At 37.7% G+C, this 20,771-nt stretch overlaps 2 protein-coding genes across 2 annotated transcripts in view; one reads left to right on the forward strand and one right to left on the reverse strand.

Moving 5' to 3' along the window:
- The window catches only part of ZNF236 (zinc finger protein 236), a gene marked incomplete at both ends in the record, with an annotated part of 67,055 nt that extends 58,762 nt beyond the window's left edge, over positions 1–8,293 (forward strand). Inside the window, 3 exon segments of the mRNA XM_079533621.1 lie at positions 1,172–1,301; positions 7,528–7,704; positions 8,166–8,293. Coding sequence (XP_079389747.1) covers positions 1,172–1,301; positions 7,528–7,704; positions 8,166–8,293 — 435 coding nt within the window.
- A 5,166-nt stretch (positions 8,294–13,459) lies between these two features.
- MBP (myelin basic protein) overlaps positions 13,460–20,771 on the reverse strand; it is a gene marked incomplete at both ends in the record, with an annotated part of 80,224 nt that continues 72,912 nt past the window's right edge. The window contains 5 exons of the mRNA XM_079534002.1: positions 13,460–13,516; positions 14,527–14,649; positions 15,589–15,621; positions 16,133–16,168; positions 16,755–16,859. Of these exons, the coding sequence (XP_079390128.1) occupies positions 13,460–13,516; positions 14,527–14,649; positions 15,589–15,621; positions 16,133–16,168; positions 16,755–16,859 (354 nt within the window). The remainder of the gene's footprint in view (positions 13,517–14,526; positions 14,650–15,588; positions 15,622–16,132; positions 16,169–16,754; positions 16,860–20,771) is intronic.

Raw genomic sequence — 20,771 nt, forward strand, 5'->3', positions numbered from 1 at the left:
TGTTAGAAAAAGGTGTTTATTCTGTTCTCTTATATATATATTATTGCTACTTATCTTCTTTTCCAGATACACTTTTTGTAATTGTAAAATGCAAAGCAAAATCCTTGCTCTTATTTGATTATTGGGTGTTCTGTTTTGTGAGTACAAGTGACATCTTCAGAGCAAACATTTGTTTTAAAATCCCCTTATATTGTTGCTGTTCAGTACTTCTTAAGAGAGTTTTTCAGAAGATTTCTTCTCACTGTAGTATCATATTTTAAGGAAATATACTTTGGTTGTGAAGCTTGTGCCTTTTGGGCGAGCACATGTGACAAAAACGTTAATGGTTCTTGGGAAAACACAAAATGCTGTGAAACTCAGTTACCTATCCTATATTTTAGGAGAAAGTTTTCAGCAAAAAAAAAAAGAGATTTGAATACAGAATTGGTAATTGTGAAAATGAAGAAATCAGACACCAATCTCCTAAACTTCTTTTTGTAGAAGTAAACTTTTTGAGCCCAGTGTTAGTGAATTAAGTTCACTGATGGTAAATTATTAATACCTAGTAAAATTGTGCTGTCTTACCTTCCTGAGCTTTTTAGGATGTTTCTTAAGAACCTTAGTGGTTTTTTTTGTTTTTTCTTTTTGAGTAATTCAGCAATTGGTTGTAAGTGGTTCCATTAGTGGTTGTAAGTGGTCCTGTAGCTGTGTGTGTAGCAGTCCTCTCCTTTGAGGCCTTTACTGTTTTAGAATGATCTTCATTTGGGACCTGGGTACAAATGCCCATGTATCAGGCAAGTGATGGGGAGGTGGGTACTGTAGAGAGGGAGAAAAAGCTAGCTTATGATACATAGTTGACCAAAATCTATGTTTGTAAGTGATAAAAACATTCAAAGAGCACTGGGTTTTCATAAGTAACATTATATTATCTTACTTCAGATAATTTGTGAAGGTACTAATTTATGCAAAATAAATATTTCTTGACAGAGGCTTTCAGAAACGTAAAGCTACTGATGCCTCAGCCCTACAAAGAGATGATATACAAACAAGTATCTCTTTTAGAAAAAAATGCAGAGCTCCATCTTCTGTGTGTTTTCTATTGATGACTAAGATCATCTGCTTTTATATTCAAAAGTGAATATGTTTCTATGCTCAATGGTTCTAAGATGTCATCTTTTGTGTGCTACCTTAGGAACACATGCAAACCCATCAGGCTGGACCTTCACTGAGTTCCCAGAAACCTCGGGTGTTTAAGTGTGATACCTGTGAAAAAGCTTTTGCGAAACCAAGTCAGCTGGAGAGACATTGTCGCATTCACACAGGTAACATCAGAAACGATCTTCATCTCACAATTTTCTTATGCATATGTGACTGTTATATTTCAGAGTATTTGCTCTTAGGTTCAGGTAATTGCATTTAGATAACAAAGAAAAAAGAAAAGAAAAAGGTTAAAATGAGAGCGAACTTGCAGTCTCAACTAGCATGATATTCTGTTTAAATCTATGCTTAGTGGTGAGACTAAGAATCTCCATACATTGGCACTCACTGTACTGCAGCAGTGATGTGAATACACAAGCTTATGTTGAAAATTTTGTTGTTGAAATAGATTGATAAATGGATGTTTTAAGGCATTGTGTGAAAACACTGGATATCTTCAAGACTGTAGGAGAATGTGCAAATGTCCTGGTGTGTTCAGTGATGTTAAAGAACAGTCTTAACTGCTGAAGCTGACTGCTGTAAGTGATGCGTGGTGGTTAGTTCAACCATCAGTCAGTTCATCTGTGTCTGCTGCTAGAATACAATGTTGTGTTCTTTACTGCCAAGTTATTTTCTTTAACTGTTATTCTGTAATTATACTACACTGTCTCCTCCTGGGGGACACGTATTTCCCTTGATAAAGTACTCTTCAGGCTGCAGTTTGTGGCCTGCCACAAGGAGAAAGCTACGTGTAATAGATCCCATCTGCCTTCCCCTTCACCTTGTGTGTTAACAACATGAGTTTTAAACATTGGAGTCATTCTCTGAAACAACTACTTTCTTCCATACCGCTGCTGCCAATTAATGGCTGTCGTGTCTGCTAGAATTAAAAAAGAATGGATAAAATTATCCATGTTGCTTCTAAGCTGCTGAAGACTAAGAAATATAACTGTGTATGCTGTAGCATAGGAGGACTTCCAGTAACATGATTACTGTTTCCTTCAGTGAGTCAGCTGGAGCTTTCTCTTTCTGTGATATCACTGTCTTATGTAGCTTTTGGCTATTGTTCATGGATTTAAAGCAAAATTTCTAATCTCTTCATTTAAGCTATCTTGTTAACCTTGTCATTTTTCCATAGTTGGCATCACTTGTTTGTCTCATGAGGTATAATCTGAGTTTCGGAGGTATAATCTGAGTTTTGGATGGATCTTTGTACCCACAGATTCAGTCTTGTAATTCTAAGTACTGTATCTCTGAAGAATAGGCTTGCCCAAATATTCAACTTTCTTGTGTATGCTCTCATACCATATATCTTAAAATATTAGAATTTCCTCTTCTCTGACTTCAACAAGTGAGTGTCTTATTCAGATGCATTTGAACTACTTTGGCTTTTCTGCAGAACTCGCTGCCAGATGTCTCTGTATCGTGCTGGACTTCCATTCATATATACCTTTGTTCTCTGTTGCACCAACTGCAAACTGTCTTCACACTTAAGTGACTGTGAGCCGCACTTAATTGTGTTCTTTCAATCTCCCTGTCTCCTCCTGTTACTTCCCTTATCTGTATGTCTATCCTTCCTTGTTTCCCTCTTCCCTCTCTACACCAAATGACCCACACTGAGCTCTTTATTCCCGTCTCTAAACAACATGTGATCCCTGCGTTTCTCTCCCTGTTCAAAATTCCACACATTTTCATTCATTCTAACATGGCTGTGCCAAATGTTGAGGGGAATGAATATGTTCCTTGAGTGTTCATAGAGCAGCATCTTTAAATTATTTTTTTTTTGTTTATGTGACTTCTGGTGGGCTGTTGATGTGTGGGGACCGTTGCTTTGTACTGATTATTTAGATTATCAGATTATCCCATTACACACTTGTTCCCTTTTCATTATTTTCTCATACTTATAGCAGATTCTTAAAATTTGCGTCTGTCTCTGCTCTTTGTTCATGAAGGACTTAACATGGTGGAATTTCAGTCTACATGTAAGACTGCATTGTGGTGTTATGAATAATAAATGACATGATTTCCAATGTAAGATGGGGGAAGTAGATGAAGCTGGAAACATAATATTGCCACAGGGAATTGCTTTAACTTGCTGTGTAACAGTGATACTATTTAAAAAGAAGATAAGAAAGATTGTTGGGTGATGAATGATTCTGATTAGGGTTAGAATACTCCATCTTTATTATTGTGTATAAGCAGTTACTGAGATCAAGGTATACCTTATCTGTCTGTGCTTTCTTGCAGGCTTTTGGCATGTATCGTGAAGTCTGTAAATAAATGAATGTAGCCTGTGACTTGCTTTTTACCAGGAAAAAAGAATTTGAGGAGAATTATTCAGGAATCCGTGTGTTTGTGGATGAATTAGATCAGACCTATATAATGTACAGCCCACTGTGACATTGCTTGAACTGTTACAGTGAGTTTGGCTAATCCAGTTGACTAATTCAGCGCTTATTCTGCATACTGTCGAAAGTGAAACAGGTGCAATAATTGCAAGAATTGAGTTATTAGCATTTATCAGGCAGCTAAGAATCAGAAGGTCCAGGTGTTGCTTGTGTCTTTTTGCACATCTCATTCTGTTGCTGCTCTGCTGAGAACTCTAACAGAAAAGGATAGGAGGATGGAAAGAGGATTCATGAACATGTTAATTTATGTTTCAGATATTTTTGCTAAGAAAATCTTGAGATTTGGGAATCCTAAGAGCAGCTTCAGAGATTGTGCAGTGGCAGGGTATGGATAGATAGGGGTGTAAAAAGGAGATAAAGAATCAAGGGTGTGTGTTGGGTTGGAAGGGATGAGATCCTCCTTATGTCAGTTGAGGAGTAAGTTTTCAATGCAGGCGTAGTAGGATAGACTTCAATATTAGTGGGCTGAGTCATTCACTTAGAGCAAAACAACTCCTGGTAAATAAGCATTAAGTCCTGATGAGGACTGATGGGTAAGCTGATATGGTACAGCTGTTCTCATGTTTTAGAGATTTCTGCTAATCCTGTACATTCTAATCTAATGGGCTACCTGCTTTCATTCCTCCATACCTTACCCAAAGAGAATATAAGTTATTGTGAGTGACAACTGTTCTTTCTGATAGTAAAAACTAGAAGAAAGGGAGTACAGCTTCTTTGTGGTTACTGTGGTAGAAAGGAAGGTTCTTGTTATATTGAAGGCAGGTAGAGAAAGGCAGGAGTTGCAGTCAAAGATGATTAACTGCCTTCAAAATTCCGTAATAACTTGCTTTCTGTTTAACTGGCTTAAATAATTCAGATGTTATTAAAAGGCAGTGCTGTAAGAATCCCACAAATAGTTTGATAACAGGAAACAAGGCAGCTTCCTTCCTGCTTTGGCTCATGCTGTCCATTATAATACATAATGGCACTTCAGGAAGGCTTTGAAAAGACCAGAGCCCCTTTATACATCTGTTTCTAATAAATCTGCACCGTCATAGAAGAAATTGTTTCTATTTTGGAATCACTTGTAATTTACTCAGTAAATCTTCAGATATTTTTGGGTTTCTTGTATATGAGCGCTCCGGAGCTGGGAGTGTCCGCAAGCTAGTAAGTCCTTGCTGAATTATTTTCTGTCTCGTTGTTTGAAGTTGTGGGCTCACCTGCTGCTGAAACCTGGTAGTCATTCCTTCAAAAGGGGATGTTCTAAAAATCTCTGAAGACCAAGCAAGTGAAAATGTCCTGCAAAGAAGTCTTTAGATTGATTAAAAAAAAAAAAGCCTAGTAAGAGCAGCTGAGGTTAAGCCTAAACCAAATGGCTTTCCTAAAGGAATGATCCTTGCCTGTGAGAAACTGAGATTCCTATCTTGATTAAACACAATAATTTATAATACATAGTGCCTACTGAATTCATGGTCCAAAGAAAAAAACACATTTTCTTCTCTGAGTAAAATTACAGAATCGTCTGAGTTGAAAAAGACCCTGAAGATTATCAAGTTCGTGCATCATCCTGACCTACTGAGTCCCGTCACTAAACCACATCCTTTAGAGCTTTCCACACTTCCCTTAAATACCTGCAGGGATGGAAGCTCCACTTCTTTCAGGGCAGCTTCTCCCTGTGCCTAACCAGCCCGTCTGTGGACGAATTCTTCTTAATATCCAATTGAAATCTCCCCTACACAACTTGAGTCTCTTTGTTTGCATCCTTTAATCATCTTATACATTCAGGACTTATCAGTGAAGAGCAGTTTGGATAAACACTGCAAAAATTAGAGGGAAGTGAATGATTCTATTTCTGATAGAAGAAGCCATATGGCATAATCCCTTACACAGCACCGAAATGGCTGCTTATTTTAGAACAGAAAACTGAAAGTGTTGGTGGAAACATTTTAAATTCAAATTAGTGAAATCATGCTTAACAAAAATAAAGAACACTTGTGCTGCAGTTCATCTTTCTAGATCTAGAGCCCCTTTTCTTGTCTATGGTGTAATCTTAAGAAGAAAAATAATGACAGGCTGCATGCTGTACATGCTGAAAAAACGTCAGCATCTTTTCTGCAAAAGCAGAACTTTGAGTGAAGGGAGGAACTTGGGTTTTAAAGTAGTTCCTTTTAATCAGAGTATTGAAGTGAGTGTGGCTTTGACCATAATTTTGCACTACACTGGAGATTTGTAATGCTGTGAAACTTAATTTGTTGAGTTTTCCTTGAAACAATCCTTTGCATGCAGATACTGTCAGCCTTGTTGGAAAGGCTGTGTAATGATCACTTTCTTGAATGGATTTATCAGAACAATCTTCCCAAAATCTTTCTTATGGACCACATCTGAGAATTGCTTTAGTAGGCAGGTGAGTGGAAACAATATTTTGCAAGCCTAACTGATTTTTCCCTGAAAATTCAAAGTAGAAATGCATTTAAAGCTTTGTTTGCAAGATGCAAGAATGTATTCCTGTACTTGTTAGCTGAATTGATTTGTAGTCTGAACAGTAATCTTCCCTTTTCAGCTTGCCTGTTCCCCAGGTATATCTTCCTTTTGCTTATCTTAAGTAGCTGAGTATTATTTGCTTCACTGTAACATAAGCATCTGAGGTCCTCTTGGAGTGACATCCTAATAGAAATATGCTTCTGTTAGGTCCATATTCTTCTATTAGATGCCTTCTATCTCTCCAAGCGTGCTTTGAACTGAAGTAGTGTTTTCATCCCTTCAGAAAACAGGGAGTAACTAGAGATGATGATGAGAGCAAAAGGAATAGTATCCAAGCCCAGGAAGAATTTTATGCTCATATTGGTTTCATACTTTTTTCGTATTAAAAAGGAAGAAGAAGCAGAATTAACTGTAGTGATCTCTTGTTATTGCTGAAATTCTCTTGTGTTTCAGTTTGCCAAGAGATCTGATTTCTATTCCAAATGTGTTTGAATTGAGTCTGAGATAGGTCCAGATTGTTCTTACATCTTTTGCTTGTCATGTTTTCATTCCAGCAAGTAGATCTTTTGAGACATATCTGGTAGCAAAAGAATTATTGAATGAATTTATACATAAATCCTTTATTTATAAGTAGAGGAACTTCTGTTCCTGTTTACTTTCTGCTGCAGCTGTACTCCCTGGTAAGAAGAGCAGTGACAAGCGAGATAAAATGAAAAGCCATTGTCGTAGGCAGCTTTTTTTGTGCTCAGAAACCTTTCTCCTACTCTGCTGTTGGTGCTGTTTGGTGTTTACAACAGTAAGCGCTCTTTCTGTTACTGTTTGACCTGTAGCTCTAATTAGTTAATACTTTTAAGCTTACTTAATGATTTACTAGCATTAAATATTCTTTTATTGATTGCCTGAGAAGTTGCATTTAGCCTGAGAAGCTGCAATACCTGTGAAGCACAGGGGTAATGAAAGAAAAGGATTTGTGTCATTTCAGATACTTGTTGAAATTCTGTTATGATGATGAAGTTGTGGGGGCTTTACTAAAAAATTACTAATATTGTGAGTCCTTTGGAAAATTACCAGTGTAATTTTAACACATTCAGCATTCTAGTTTCTTACAGACATCAGCTTTGTTAACTTTAGAATATTGTTTTATCTCTGTTACTCATAAATGTTGTAAGACAGTGATGGTCCCCTCAAGTACAGAAAAGTCATACTGGCTAAAAAAATAAAAGATTTTTAAAATCTCTATTAAATAGTTTGCTTTGATGTAATTCGAATATGAAATTTAACAGTATTGATGAGTTAAGATTCATGTCAATATTCTGATATTTCATTTAGGATGTTTTTCTGATTATGTGGAGTTACAGCACTTTAAGGGAGACACGAGGAAACAAATTGTTTGTCTACTTAATTTCTAGGTGATCTTAATTATTTTATTGAATTTGGAACTTTATATGTTTAAATGAACATTAATTACGTTTTTCTCTTTTAGGGGAACGGCCATTTCAGTGTACGCTATGCGAAAAGGCTTTTAACCAGAAGAGTGCTCTTCAAGTTCACATGAAAAAGCACACGGGAGAAAGGCCTTACAAATGTGACTACTGTGCAATGGGATTTACACAGAAAAGCAATATGAAACTTCATATGAAACGGGCTCATGGTTACACTGGTATGTAGCGCAGTGTTAGCAGTGGCAAGTACAGGAAGCTGCATGGTTTATTAGGAAATCAGAAAATGTTTCCCTTAAGTCACTGAAGAATTAGACATCAGTAAGCTGAGGAGTTGGTGAGCTAATAGTTGAACACGACCAAATAACACTTTGAAACAAATGGGTAACTGCTTATGGCTCCGTGGTTGTGGTGGAGCCCTCTGTTGCTAAAATAGAAAGTTCAAAACCTAGTATAGGGGAATAATTGCTTATATTGGTCTGTTGTGGGTAGCTTTTCCCAAAATTTTTTTTTTTTAATAGCATCTGTAGAATCTGTGATATTTGTATGATGCCACTGTTGAAATAGTTGCATAATAGATTTCCGAGTGTAATTTTTTTATTCACATGTAATAATTCTCAGCATATTTCCATTTGTCTTACACTGCCCATCCAGTCGTACTCATTTTCTTTTTTTCTTGTAGGTCCTGTGCAAGAACCTGCTAGTAATCAAGAACAAGAAGGGGAAGATATTAGTCGTGCTCTGAATTTAGAGGAAGTGGTACAAGAGTCATCAAATGAATGGCAAAATATAGGCAGTGTTTTTCGATGACACCTTCATGTCTGAAAGCTGACTTTTTTTTTTTTTGGGAACTTGGGTTTCTCTAAAGAAGTTTTCAGAGAAGGAAAAAGTTGGATTTTACAGTTGAAACTTCAAGCATTGGAAATATTAACAATAAGATAATATATTATAGGATTTTTTTTTAATTATTTGCAAAAATTACCTAAAAGAATCAATGTCCTTTTTTTAAGCTTGTAGAAAAATATTGTGAAATCATCACTTAATCTGTGATAAGTTGTCTGTGAATGAATGAACTCAGGTAATACTGTATACAGTTTCATCTTTTAATTCACAGCCAGTATATCTATTTGAAAAATGAACTGGAACTTCATACTAGAATAGAATTTTTAAAGGAGGGGAATAATAACTTCATGGGAAAACCATGAAGCTGTTAGCTTTCTTTTTTTTTTCTTTTTACCTATTTAAAGAAATAATTGAGTTCAGAAACAAAATGTTACAAGTAGGTGCATGCAGTAAAAAGTAGTTCTTTCCTTTTTACAGCTAGATGCATGCAGCAAAAGTAGTTCTTTTCTTTTTACAAGGCACGTGAAAAGGCTCTATTTTTGTTTTGTTAGTGCATTTTCAGAATGTTGAAATAAATTGCCATGAATGCATGGCTTTTCTTGAGTTATGCTCTTGAGAGAGAGCATGTTCATTTCCATTCCAACCACAGAGGCAGGTGGTTGTTTCTACATAAAAGTGCTTGAGGTTTATAACTCAGCAGTTACTATTTAAAGAGAATTCAAATCAGGAAGGGTTGCAAGGAAGGCCTCTTTTATGTTCGCAGTATCGGATTAGCCGGTACATCTCCCAGTGTCTGTGAAAGGCACAGCCATATGCTAAATTTGGGAAGTCAACATAAGGTTTTATGTTAGCAGTCAGAAAGTGTGGTGCACACTAAGTCACCTATATTATACAATATTCCCAGTGCTGTAAACAGTTACTTCAAATCTGTAAATTACTCGTTGTTTTCTTTGTGGATTTTGGAAATATGTTACTTTTATTTGTTGTTTAAGTCATTGTTTCATCAAAACTACCTAGATGACTAAAGCAATGCTTTGAAAGGTGCCACTTAAATCTATTCATAGCAAAGAAACACTGGAGTAAAGACATAGTCATCTTTTAGACATTCCAAAGACAAGCTCTTTTCTTATTTTTACCTTGTTCTTTTGAATTTTATTTATATGTTACATATATATATAGATATATATGTGTGCTTGTGTGTATATATATATGTATATTTAAAGTTATATGAGCCTCTGTGTGGCTGATCAGTATATTTTGTAAATACTAATCCTGGTTGCAGGAAGTTCATCTTTTCGGTTTGCTGCAAGTACTCCTAGATCAGTAGTGGTTTCACTGTACTATAATACAGAGCTGAATTTTAATTTACATTCTGAAAGATGATTGCTCTCAGATCCAAAAAGCTCTTTTGTAAATATTGTCTATACTTTGTCTATGATACCAACTAGTTATTTCAGATTGCTGAAGCAAGAAATTACTGTTTTTTCAATAGGACATCTCTTGATTCTTTTGTTAACTCTTTTGGCATATGTATATAAGTAATATAGTTGTTGACATGAAAATAACACTTTTGTTATGTGGAATATTTAATTCAAAAACATGTTAAATAATATTACTCTTTTCCTAATCCCGTTTTGTGTATTTTTTTATTCCATCCTGAATTCTGGGAAACTAAAAGCAGTTTAACAGAAGCACGCCTTTATTTTATTTAAAGAGCGTATGTGACGATCTTCCAGCAGTGCCTTCCTTTCCAGACAGCAATAGTGTTTCAGCTATACAAGAAAGATATCTTTTACAGTTGCTTTCTGAAGGCGTGCTGACCCCCTTGCATAGCATGGTTTTTATGCATAATTGCATAGAATTAGGAGCTGTGTAATCCGGAATCAGTTCTGATGGGCTGTATGGTATATGGCATATATAAAACCATTTTGCTCCACTTTCAAAGAATAGCTTGTAAATGCACAGCAAAGTTGATTGGAGCTGGTTTGTTGCATGGGTGATGACAGAAGATGATTTACAGCTGGTCGCAGTTCCATACTTCCTAATGACAGTGTGATTGCTGACTGTTGGGGGGTATTCATCCTGCTCTGGCTGTGATTGCTTTGCCAGCAAGTAACAAATGCTGGTGACTGACACTAAGAGAGCATGTACTAAAAGCAGACTATGTCATGTATAAAGGGGTGCAGTTTTAAAGTGGTCACTTCTCAAAGTGTTTTGGCTTGATTAGGGGCAGTGAGTGTGTGTTCCAAATCCTGGAAGTGACAAACAGCATGAGCTGTGTAATCCCCTGACACTTTTCTTCAGTGCAGTCTGCTTCTCCTTTAGTGTTTGCACTCCTGTCAGAGTAAACAGACTTTCTAAAACCTGTTTTGTAACAAGTTATTTTATTTGCTTCCCTCCCCACCACCCCACCTCTTTGTTGGTGAACTTCAGGAATCCATTCTCAAGTATCTTCATACAGAGATTTTTCATTGTTGAGGCTACTCAGTGAGATTGAATTGGAAGTGTTCCAAGCAGACCTTCAGTATGGAAGCAGACACTGGAACAAACACATTAGTAATGCTTTAGAAAACATTGAGTTAGATGCATCCTGTTTAGGAAGCAGAACTCTTATCCAAGGACTCTGTTGAAGAATCAGATTGTGTTGTGCATAAGGGAACAAGGCATAGGAGTGCCTCAGTTTTTTCTGGGTTGTTGCAGTAGTAGATTTGTGCTTACCCAAGGATTCTGTTTGGTTTTATGTCCCTGCCTTCAGTACAAGAAATAATAAACATCTAGTGCTGGTTCTCTGTTCTCTTTTTTTTTGAAACAAGTCATAGAGCCATTTATTGTGCTGTTTGGTTTTGTTTTCATCAAAACTGCTGAAAAATTAAGACTAGATTTCAGTCTGTCTTAGTCTTTCCCTCAAGACTTATGTTGGAAAAATATTGTATTAAATTACCGTACCTTTTCTCCTATATGAAGTAAATTTTCAAGAAGCCATTTCCAGCCTTGGTTATTAGTTATTAGTTAGTGAGGGGAAAAGAAGTGTGATGAAGTGGAGGAAGCAGCTTTAGATAACTTTTTACCTTAAATGTTCTTTTCTACTTGTGAAGAGTTCTTTAAAAATCAAATGGAGTATTACCTACTGTGATTGAGGAAGATACTGTTTGCTATGCTTATTTACAAAGGCAGAATTTCATAGGTTTTTTTTTTTAACTTGCAATGTCCCCTTGGGTGTCCCATGAATCCTGTCATAACATGGCCCACAAGGCTGATGCTCAGGCACCACCAATGTCACAAGAAGCCTGTGAACGTGCAACTGAGGCATTTTCCAGTATCTTCAGCACTGAATAAATAGCAGGAGGAAAAAAGGAGCTTTTTTTTTTTTTTTTTTTGTACACAGCCTACATTACAAAAGACAAAACCGGTTCAAGTTTCATTACATATCGATTACTTTATTTTGATAAATTTTAAAAGCTTTGTTCCTATAAGAACAATACGTCTTCAAATTAAATCCACTATTATGTTGCCGAGTATAAATCTGAATGAAGCTACAATAGAAAAATACACATAGCAAACAACACAGGTAACAGAAGATGTAATACGTGTATATAATTTTGGTGGGTTTGTTTTCCTTAGTCTCTATTTTCTATTCTCCATCTTCCCTTGCTTTGTATTAATGGACACTGAATATAAACCTACAATAGATTTAGATGTGAATTAACATACGTGTGTATAGATAACTTCTACTGGACACATAGATGCAGTTTCAACTTGGGAAGCATTAACCTCAGTCTACAACGCAGGCTAAAACTAAAAAAGGAAGTAATTAATCAGATGTTTAGAGAAGAGCTTGAAGGAATGGTGAGTTTAAGTAATAAAACAGTGCAATTCAGAAGAGCCTTGTATTTCTCTACGTGTGGCTGGAAATACCATTGCCACACATTCATTTTAGTTATCTGTGAACAATTAATATCTAAATCTAACTCTGTTATAACTCATTTCTATGAGGCAACTACAGTACAACAGTTAAATGTTCACAGTAGTTTACTATGAGTTTACTTTGGTGCGCTGCCCTTAACAGGCATTCAGATGTTACTCAGTCAAAAGAAGAGCCAACTAAATACAACACTGCTGCAATACCAAGAGCAAGGTTTGAAGTTCTCTCATGAGATGTGCAGGACTATCTGAGACACCAGTACTGAAGGGCTCTCTTTCAGAAATTAGACTTATTCATGTATATATGTAATTACTTACTTTACTGCAAAGTTTATGCTGTTGCAGCAGTTTATGTGGAGCAACAGTGACGTCCAGTGGTCACATGTGTGATCTGATGTTTCATTGCTGGGAATATCCCTTGTTTCTTTGCATTAGTCTAACTCAAATTTGAAATCCTCTTTCTCTCCCTCATCTACTCTTAATACTAATGGTTTGGATGCGGTGAGCAATTTGTGGTGTGGAAAGCGTTTCCTTATTGCCATTGCTCTGCATCGTATTGATTCTACTACATCTGCCCCCTCCCACATTTCACATACCTTGAACTCGCAATGTTTGGTGAACCTTTCCGTGACTGCCTAATCCTGTTATGAAAATAAATTATTCTGTGAGTGAGAGAAGGAAGATTAAAACAGAAACCAAAATCCCAAATAAATAAATAAAAAAAAAGGATTTGGATAAACAGTCCTTACAACTTCTGCACATGATGGGTTTTGTGTTTGTTTTTACAGCAGTGTTTCAAAAGCTCATTAACGGCAGTGCTCAGTATCCAAGACATTAACTCTTTATTTGCGATTCTGACCTTCACTAAAATGAAACCATAAGGCTGGAGCTCAGATTAGGAGCGTGGGAGAAATAATGAAGTCCAGCATACAATTAGGGCACCCTGAAGGAGAATGAGTAAAGTCAGACGTCTTGTTACTCTACGTAAAACAGGGAGAACAGCTAGTAAATCTACTTTGTGTGTTCCTTTCATTCAACTGTTGGTAAGGGATTGCCAATAGAAGTTTGTATTATCTACTGCATGCAGAACCTAATTGGCACTAAATAATGGACTGCATCTAACTAGGTAATTCTTGCAGTTGTTATTAATTTTAAGGCAGTTAGATTATGAAGCAGAGTGCGTGAATGATCCTTGAATGGCATTGTAGAGCTTCAGCGCCTCGCAACTGGTGAGCCAGACCGCGATCCAGGCCGGGAGCCAGAGCCTCCCTGGGGAAGGAGGAATGGAGTTAATTAACAAGGTACTGGGTGCGTGGGACTACGTGTTGAAAAATACCAGTCTAATACGAAACCTTACATATCTAAATGAAAATGACTCTGGTATATTGCAAAGTCTTATTTGAATTTTTGTATGAACCAATTGCTTCTCATATACTTTCACATAGGATTCATTTATTCTCATTAAATTTCTCATATGTAGCTAGGCAGGTGTTGGTTGTACATGCATGTTCTTATTCAGGTCTTCCTTATGAAAGCGATGTGTTTGTACATCCGAAAAAAAAAAAAAAAGAAAGAAAGTAGCTCTTGATCTTGATTATATTTGTAACAATTCATACATTTGAGAAAAGCCTTACAGCTTTTTTAGCAAAGGAGATCCAAGCTGAAGGCTTGGAATTCCTTTTTTTTTAATTTATTTGAGATTCGGCTAATTTCTTTTCCCATAAAACACACTTTTCATGTGTCTTTCTCCTTTTTCCTTACACAGAAGGTTAAAAAAAGGTTGGCCTATATTCTGCTGTGATGCTCTGGACTTGCACCAGCCAGAGACTTGCATGGTGAGAAACTTTCTTTTGGAGATTTACACAGGTGAGAGCCAGGCTCAACTCTGAGTGGTTGTTTTGATTCTTAAAGCAAGCAATGGATTGGAGCCCTTCTGAAATACTTGAACTGGGAATGATTTGTTAGTGGGCATTTCAGGATAGTTGAAGTATTTCACTTCTATTTCTAAAGATTCTATTTGTAAAACTGAACTATTCTGCATTTTCAGTTGCCTTTTTTTATAAAAAAAAACAAACCAAAGAAACCATTTACCTGAAGCCTAATCTCTTGTCAAATGGTTTACCTATTTGTGAGGTGATTTTATAAGGCAATTTCTTTGCGAATGCCTACTTCCTTCAAAAGTTTATGGAAACATGGCAGCTCCTGGAGAGGTTGAGCTGCACTCAGCTTTTCTTTGGGCTCAACTCTTTGCACTTACAGTAAGTTCAATTGTACTTTACCAGTTTAAAGATTTTGGAAAGAGTGCCCTGGCCCTCGTGATAGGATCCCTTGTGTCCCTTGTGAGCAGATTTGTGCTCATAGAATTTTCCACTTCCGTATCCCGGCTTGTGTCCTTCACCACCCTGCAAAGAAAGAGTTTGGTGTATGTTTCAAATCAGCATTGACGTTAAGTGCATATTCATATGGTAACCTTTCGTTGTCATCGCTGAAAAATAGAGAATCTTAGAGGAGACGCAATAAAATGATCTTTTAAGTAATAAGCTGGAGTGAAGGCAAGCATTAGGAGGTTTTTTCAGTGTGCTGATACCTGAGGGAAACAATCTGTAAACGAAGAATTAATAATCAGAAGCGGATGCTGAGAGCGTTAACCTGCATGACAAAACTTAAATAAAAAATAAATTCAATTTACAAGTTCTGAGGTGATTATGCATGAAGTAAGTTGGTGTTCTGTTGGCAGTGAAAGAAATGTGTAACAGCTTGAAGGCTGTAGTATTTTTTTTAGCTTAAAATGTACATGTTCTTCTCATTACAGAACCAAACCTGCAGCAGAGAAGTAGGATTTAATTAGCTGTGATAACTAGAGGAGGAACTTTTCTAACTTGGGCTGATCTCTTCACAGTGGAAGAGATGGCAAGGAAAGGTGAGACCAAATACTTCAATTAGTGGCAATGTTAGTTCTATAGGGCTTACTGGGGACACATCCCCACCTGGACACCACCTGCCCTCTTGTCCTTCCCAGGAGAAGAAACCTGCAGCAGTGAGTCTCCCAGGAGGTTTAAAGGATGACAGCTTTGTCATGCAGTGGATTTTGTTCCCTTCATGCTGAAGCAAAAGAAATGTTTGTTGCGAGGCTGTCAGTGTGCTGGATAAGAGCGAGTGACTCGATTACCATCTTAAAGTGCTGTGGGAGGAGGGAGGAAAGAAGAACAGGAAAAGCAAAATAGCTAAACGGAGACAAAACAAAATTATCATGTTGCTGCAGCAGCTTGAGGCAGTGGAGCAAGATATGCTTTGGCCTGGTAAATAATATGGCTGTTTCTGAAAGCACATTCATCACCTACCCAGCTAAATCTGGTGAGGGACAGTCCTCTTCCCTGCATATGGAAGAAACAGAAACAATGGCACAATGGTCACTACAAAACATTGGATCAGAAGGTGTTGAGAATGCAGTGAAAAACAATGTCAAATTGGCCAGATAATGAAGCATCAGTCATTCCATAAAATGAAAAAGGCAAAGTTCTCAGTCAGAATCACAAGAGCGTCCATCACTAGCCGTCGTTCATCAGTCATGGGCTGTGGGAGTTGTGTCAGCTTATCAGTGTGAAAACAGTTCCTGGAGCTTGGCTGACAGCTGTACCTATTGTTAGTATTACTATGTGAAGCACCCACAACAAAATTTAGATATAAAGACCCCAACATTTGGCTTTAATTTAGATGTCATGCAGCAAATCAGGAAATGCATGAGGAGAGAAAAATCCTATTCCCAAAGGCAATTCTTGATTTCTATTCAGCATGATTAAAGAAAATAAATGGACTGGTAATTGAAATGGTATAAATGAGCCCCAAAGACTTTTGGGCACTGTCTGAGCCCTGGCCAGCTCTTACCTTCGCTTGCATTGGAGGAGGAGTACGGGGTGAGACCTAAAAAACAACAAAAAAGTTATAAAGCCAAAGGAACAATAAATGGTGATAATCATTAAGCAGATTCAGAGAATAATAAAATGGTTTGAGTTGAAAGGAACCTTCAGAGGTCACTTAGTCCAACTCCCCTGCAATCAGCAGGAGCACCCACAAGCTCCATCAGTTGCTCAGAGCCCTGTCCAGCCTGACCTTTAGTGTCTTCAGGAAACTTTGAATGTCACCAGGAGTTATTAGGCCTTATGCATTAGTTGTTAATTTTGTTTTTATTGCTGTGTGGACATTTTTTAATTTCTTTTTAAACAAATACACTGGTTGCCAAAGATAGCAGCACAAACCTTGTAAATGGTGAAGCTGCATAATTACGACAACTGCTCTTGAAATGTGACTGTGCTAATTGAAGGTTCACCCACTTTGGTGTAACATTTCAGCATTGTTCTTGTTTCCGGGTAAAATTATACTGAATTGCATGGTTAGCTCAAAGGTGTAGAAGAATTTGTTAGTAAAGGGTAATGACTGTGGGATATTTTATTTGATTATAGGTGGATCTGAAGGAGAGTTATAGTGCATAATGAGAAGTGGAACTTACAATGTTCTTGAAGAAGTGGACTACAGGGTTGTCATCACCAGGCCGGCCGTGCTGAGACCTCTGGGGGATGGAGCCTACATGGCTGGCCCTGGCTGCGTGTATATCCTGCAACAACAGCAGAGTCTGGTCAGCAGGGAGAAAGGAGACCAGCAGCTGTTGGGAAAAGCTCACTTTGTGGGAGGGGAAGGAGAGGGGAGTGCCTTGGAAATTTGTAGGGATTGAGTCAGAAAGTTATCAGTGCTGCAAAAGGAACAATTTTTTGATAGAGTGGCAAAGATGCTATTGTGTCAAACGCATACATATGTTGTGCATGTATATTTGTATAATGGTGTGTGTGTTTGTAACAGCATTACAGCCCAGCATGGAACTAAATCTGGGGCAATTCTGATTAGCAGAAACTTTACAATTTTTGCTTCCTTTGAAGTTGGACTACAGGATGCACTTTTAGAGAGAAAACCTGAGAAAACTGAAGCTGGATCATCTTCCATGGGAGAGCAGGAATGGATTGTATCTGATTTTCTCCATTGTCATGGACTGCATAGCACCAATGAATTGCAAGAGCAACTGTGTTTTGGAGTGAAGTAATGAAAAGAGACTGACAATATTTCTATTTTCAATGGTGTTCCTGTTGCAGTACAGAAAAGTGCACTTACTGAGGACAAAAGCACACAGATAAAGACATTGTGAAGAGTGAATACTGAGAGCACGAGGCAGTTGTTGCAGTAAAAATAATGTCAAAAACAATCGTGTAGCTATCTCAATGGATGCAGCAGGACTAAGTTTAAAAAAAGAATCTGTACCTATGAGTGACCCAAATAGAAATGTCTGTGCATCATTGCCAATGTCAAGGTACAGTGCTTCTCTCCCAGCTGTGTGCAACAGGGAAGGCAGGAGAGAATGGAAATAACAGTGGCATCTCTGAAAGTACCACATGTGTGATACAGATTTCATTGGCTTCTAAACAGAAATAGAAAGAATAGTGAGATAAAACAGTGAGAGATCATAAGCTCTTCCAAACAGAATGAGCGTTCGACTCTGGAACAGTATGGGCAGTTACTTAGAATACACTTTGCTTTTGTTGCATAGAAGAACATGGCTCAGCTTGCTACAGAAGGACTTGATTGTGTTGTTGCAGTTGGACTCCTGGCTCATGAGCAGTGTTGCAATGAGGAGGAGAGCCTGTAAGGCACCAACACGTGCTCAGAACAAGTTACCTCTGCCATGTTGTCTTTTAAGTCTATATTTAAGGAGAACATTGATATATGTTTATCATAAACACTCTGATCTGTGTTCTTTTACACTTTTTCAGCAGTGCTGCAGATCACAGTGTCTTAACAGCCAGTTGCTGTCAATCTTACATGAAGCCCAATGGAATACACGAGCAGATGTATCTTGCCATCAGGCACAAAAAGGTGGGAATAATTCTGTTCTACAATGTAGTGGAGTCTGAGTTTCTCGATTTTAGCATTCATGGTCCATCATGAGGCATTAATAATTTAGCTCATTGAAAAATGTTACCTACAAAATTTCTCAGATCAGTGGTGCCATGTTTTGGAATAGTCTTTGCTTGGGTCCCCTTTGTAGTGAATCAGCAGTAGCAAATCTGAACCTATTTTTAAGAATAAGGATGGTCTGTATGAATTTATGACAATGTTTCCCACTGTTACAAATCATGGGCTTTTCTTTCATGTGATCAGAAGTTTTATGTGTGGACAGAATCTTCCAGTATTCTAAGTCTAAATTACATGTTTCCCTTTTGTGTATAAGCTGTTGGACTCTCTCTTCCACCTGTAGTGTGTCCTTTCAATTTTTGTAGCCCTAAAGGGGAGAAGGAAAAGCTCAGTGGTTTTTATTTTACTGAGATTGCACACATGCATGATCTACAAAAGACATTTCCCTCAGAAGAGCAATAACTAATAGCTATAGGTGTTAAAAATTTAAATTTGAGTGTGTTCAGGTAATTGCAGTGTTTTCCTGACTATCAGCTTTTAGAATGTTGCCAGTGGAAAGTAAACTTGGCTATAGATTATGAAACACACTTGCAAAGGATAGTCCTGAATTTAGTGTCATAGAATCCTTAGAGTTGGAAGGGACCTTTGAAGGTCATCTAGTCCAACTCCCCTGTAATGAAACAGGGACATCACAGCTAGATCAAGTTGCCCAGGGCCTGATCCAGCTTTGCCTTGAAAGTCTCTAAGGATGGGGCATCAACTGCAACACTAGGCAATGTGTTCCAGTGCCTCACCACCCTCACTGCAAAAGACTTTTTCCTTGTATGCAACCTAAATCTACTCTCCCTGAGCTTGAAACTATTTCCCCTTGTTCTATCACTACAGACCCTGCTAAAGAGTCTGTCTCCTTTCCTAGAAAAAGATTTAGGCCTCTTGGGTTCTGTTTACAAACACTGAAGCAGAGGTTCTTTTGCACCTTCACCTTCAGAAGTGCAACTTCTGGGGCAGCAGGATGGTTTGTAGTAAACAGCAATTGGCAGAAATTGGCAGTTGGAACAGAGAGGAATGCTCATCTTTCCACCACTCTCTGTTAACTTTGTGCTTGACAGCTAAGCCAGCTTGGCTATACATGTGCCAAGAAAAAAAAAAAAAGCCACAGGGGAAAGATCCCTCAATCTGAATAATGTTAATAGGCAATTTTGGCCAATGCTGGGTATTTGCTTAGGCTGTGTGTGGGAGATCTGATGACAAAGACATAGTTTGCAAATCCATTGTGAAATTAAATTTAAGGATTATTAATGTGAATATGAACTTGTATATGTCTGTCAAATATCCCAGGTTATTCTGTATTTGGGGCTGATTTGATATGGGAGGCTTTGTGGCTCTTGCTTGTAGTATACTGGGAAGTTGCGTTATTTCCCTGTGCCAATGCGTTATGTGAGTTGGCCACTAAGACACTACAGAAACTTTCAGTATAGTGCAAAGAAAAGCAGCAGGTATTTTAACAGTAGCTGCATGTGGGCATTTCATTCCCTGTGTCATTCCACTGTATTGAAAACATTGACAGAGCTGTTAGGTGTGTGCTGATTGCCATCTCTCTCACACAGTCACACAAGAATCTACATGCAGTTCAAGCATGTGTTCCACTTGCACGTCTGTAAGTGTATTACATCTCTGACTGTGGTGAATATCCCTGAATAAATGCTCACTTTTCTGACACAGTAGGCCTGGCCAATTTTCCTGATGTTTTGTGGCACTTTGTAATTGCTAAGTGGTGTTAATGCCCGCACTCTGACCCTGCAGGAGGTGAGAGGGAGAGGTGTTGGGTTGTTTGGTAAACGGAGTAGAGGACTTTTGCTTCAAACATTTGGATGCTGAGTTTGTTAATCCTGTTTTGTGATATATTCGTCTAACTTGAGAACAGTGAGATTTAGGAGAGAGATTCACTTTCATTTAAAGCAAGTGCAATTGAGTACTATAAGTGTCCCACTTGATTTTGCCTTCAGATATGATGGTGAGTGTAAAAGTGTGGCTGAGCAGTAGCAGCATTTAGTGACATTGAGATCCTATGAAGTGCGTCTTTGCTTTTGCTTGGTGTAAGCAATGAGTCTTGCAGCTCTTACTTATTAAGGGAGACTTTGCAATATGTATTATAAGCTCTAAAGCTTCCTGTTCCCTGTAAGATCACTTATAAATAGAGGCTGCATATACATTTAAAGACAAACTTAGAGCTTCTGATTTCCAAGCAGTAGATGATATGTATTAGTGACAACAACGTTGAGGTGTTTTAGCTCAGGAGCACCGAATTTACAGCTTTTCAAATTCCTATTGATATCATTAATATGTAACTTTGCTGCCTGGAAAAATCAAGATGCATATGAAACTGGAAAATAGCTGATTTAAAATCAAACCTTGTATGCATTTTTGACATGTGTAAGAGTGAAAAGCAATTCTTCATGGGTTCAGTGGGTTTCATGGTTTTCAGTGGGTTATCTTTACAGAAGTCACTGTGCATGGATCATAAAAAAATCTGTGCATTTAAAAAAGGTAGAGATATAAGAAGTAC

Source organism: Tetrao urogallus, assembly GCF_951394365.1.
Source record: "Tetrao urogallus genome assembly, chromosome: 3".
Classification (NCBI taxonomy): domain Eukaryota; kingdom Metazoa; phylum Chordata; class Aves; order Galliformes; family Phasianidae; genus Tetrao; species Tetrao urogallus.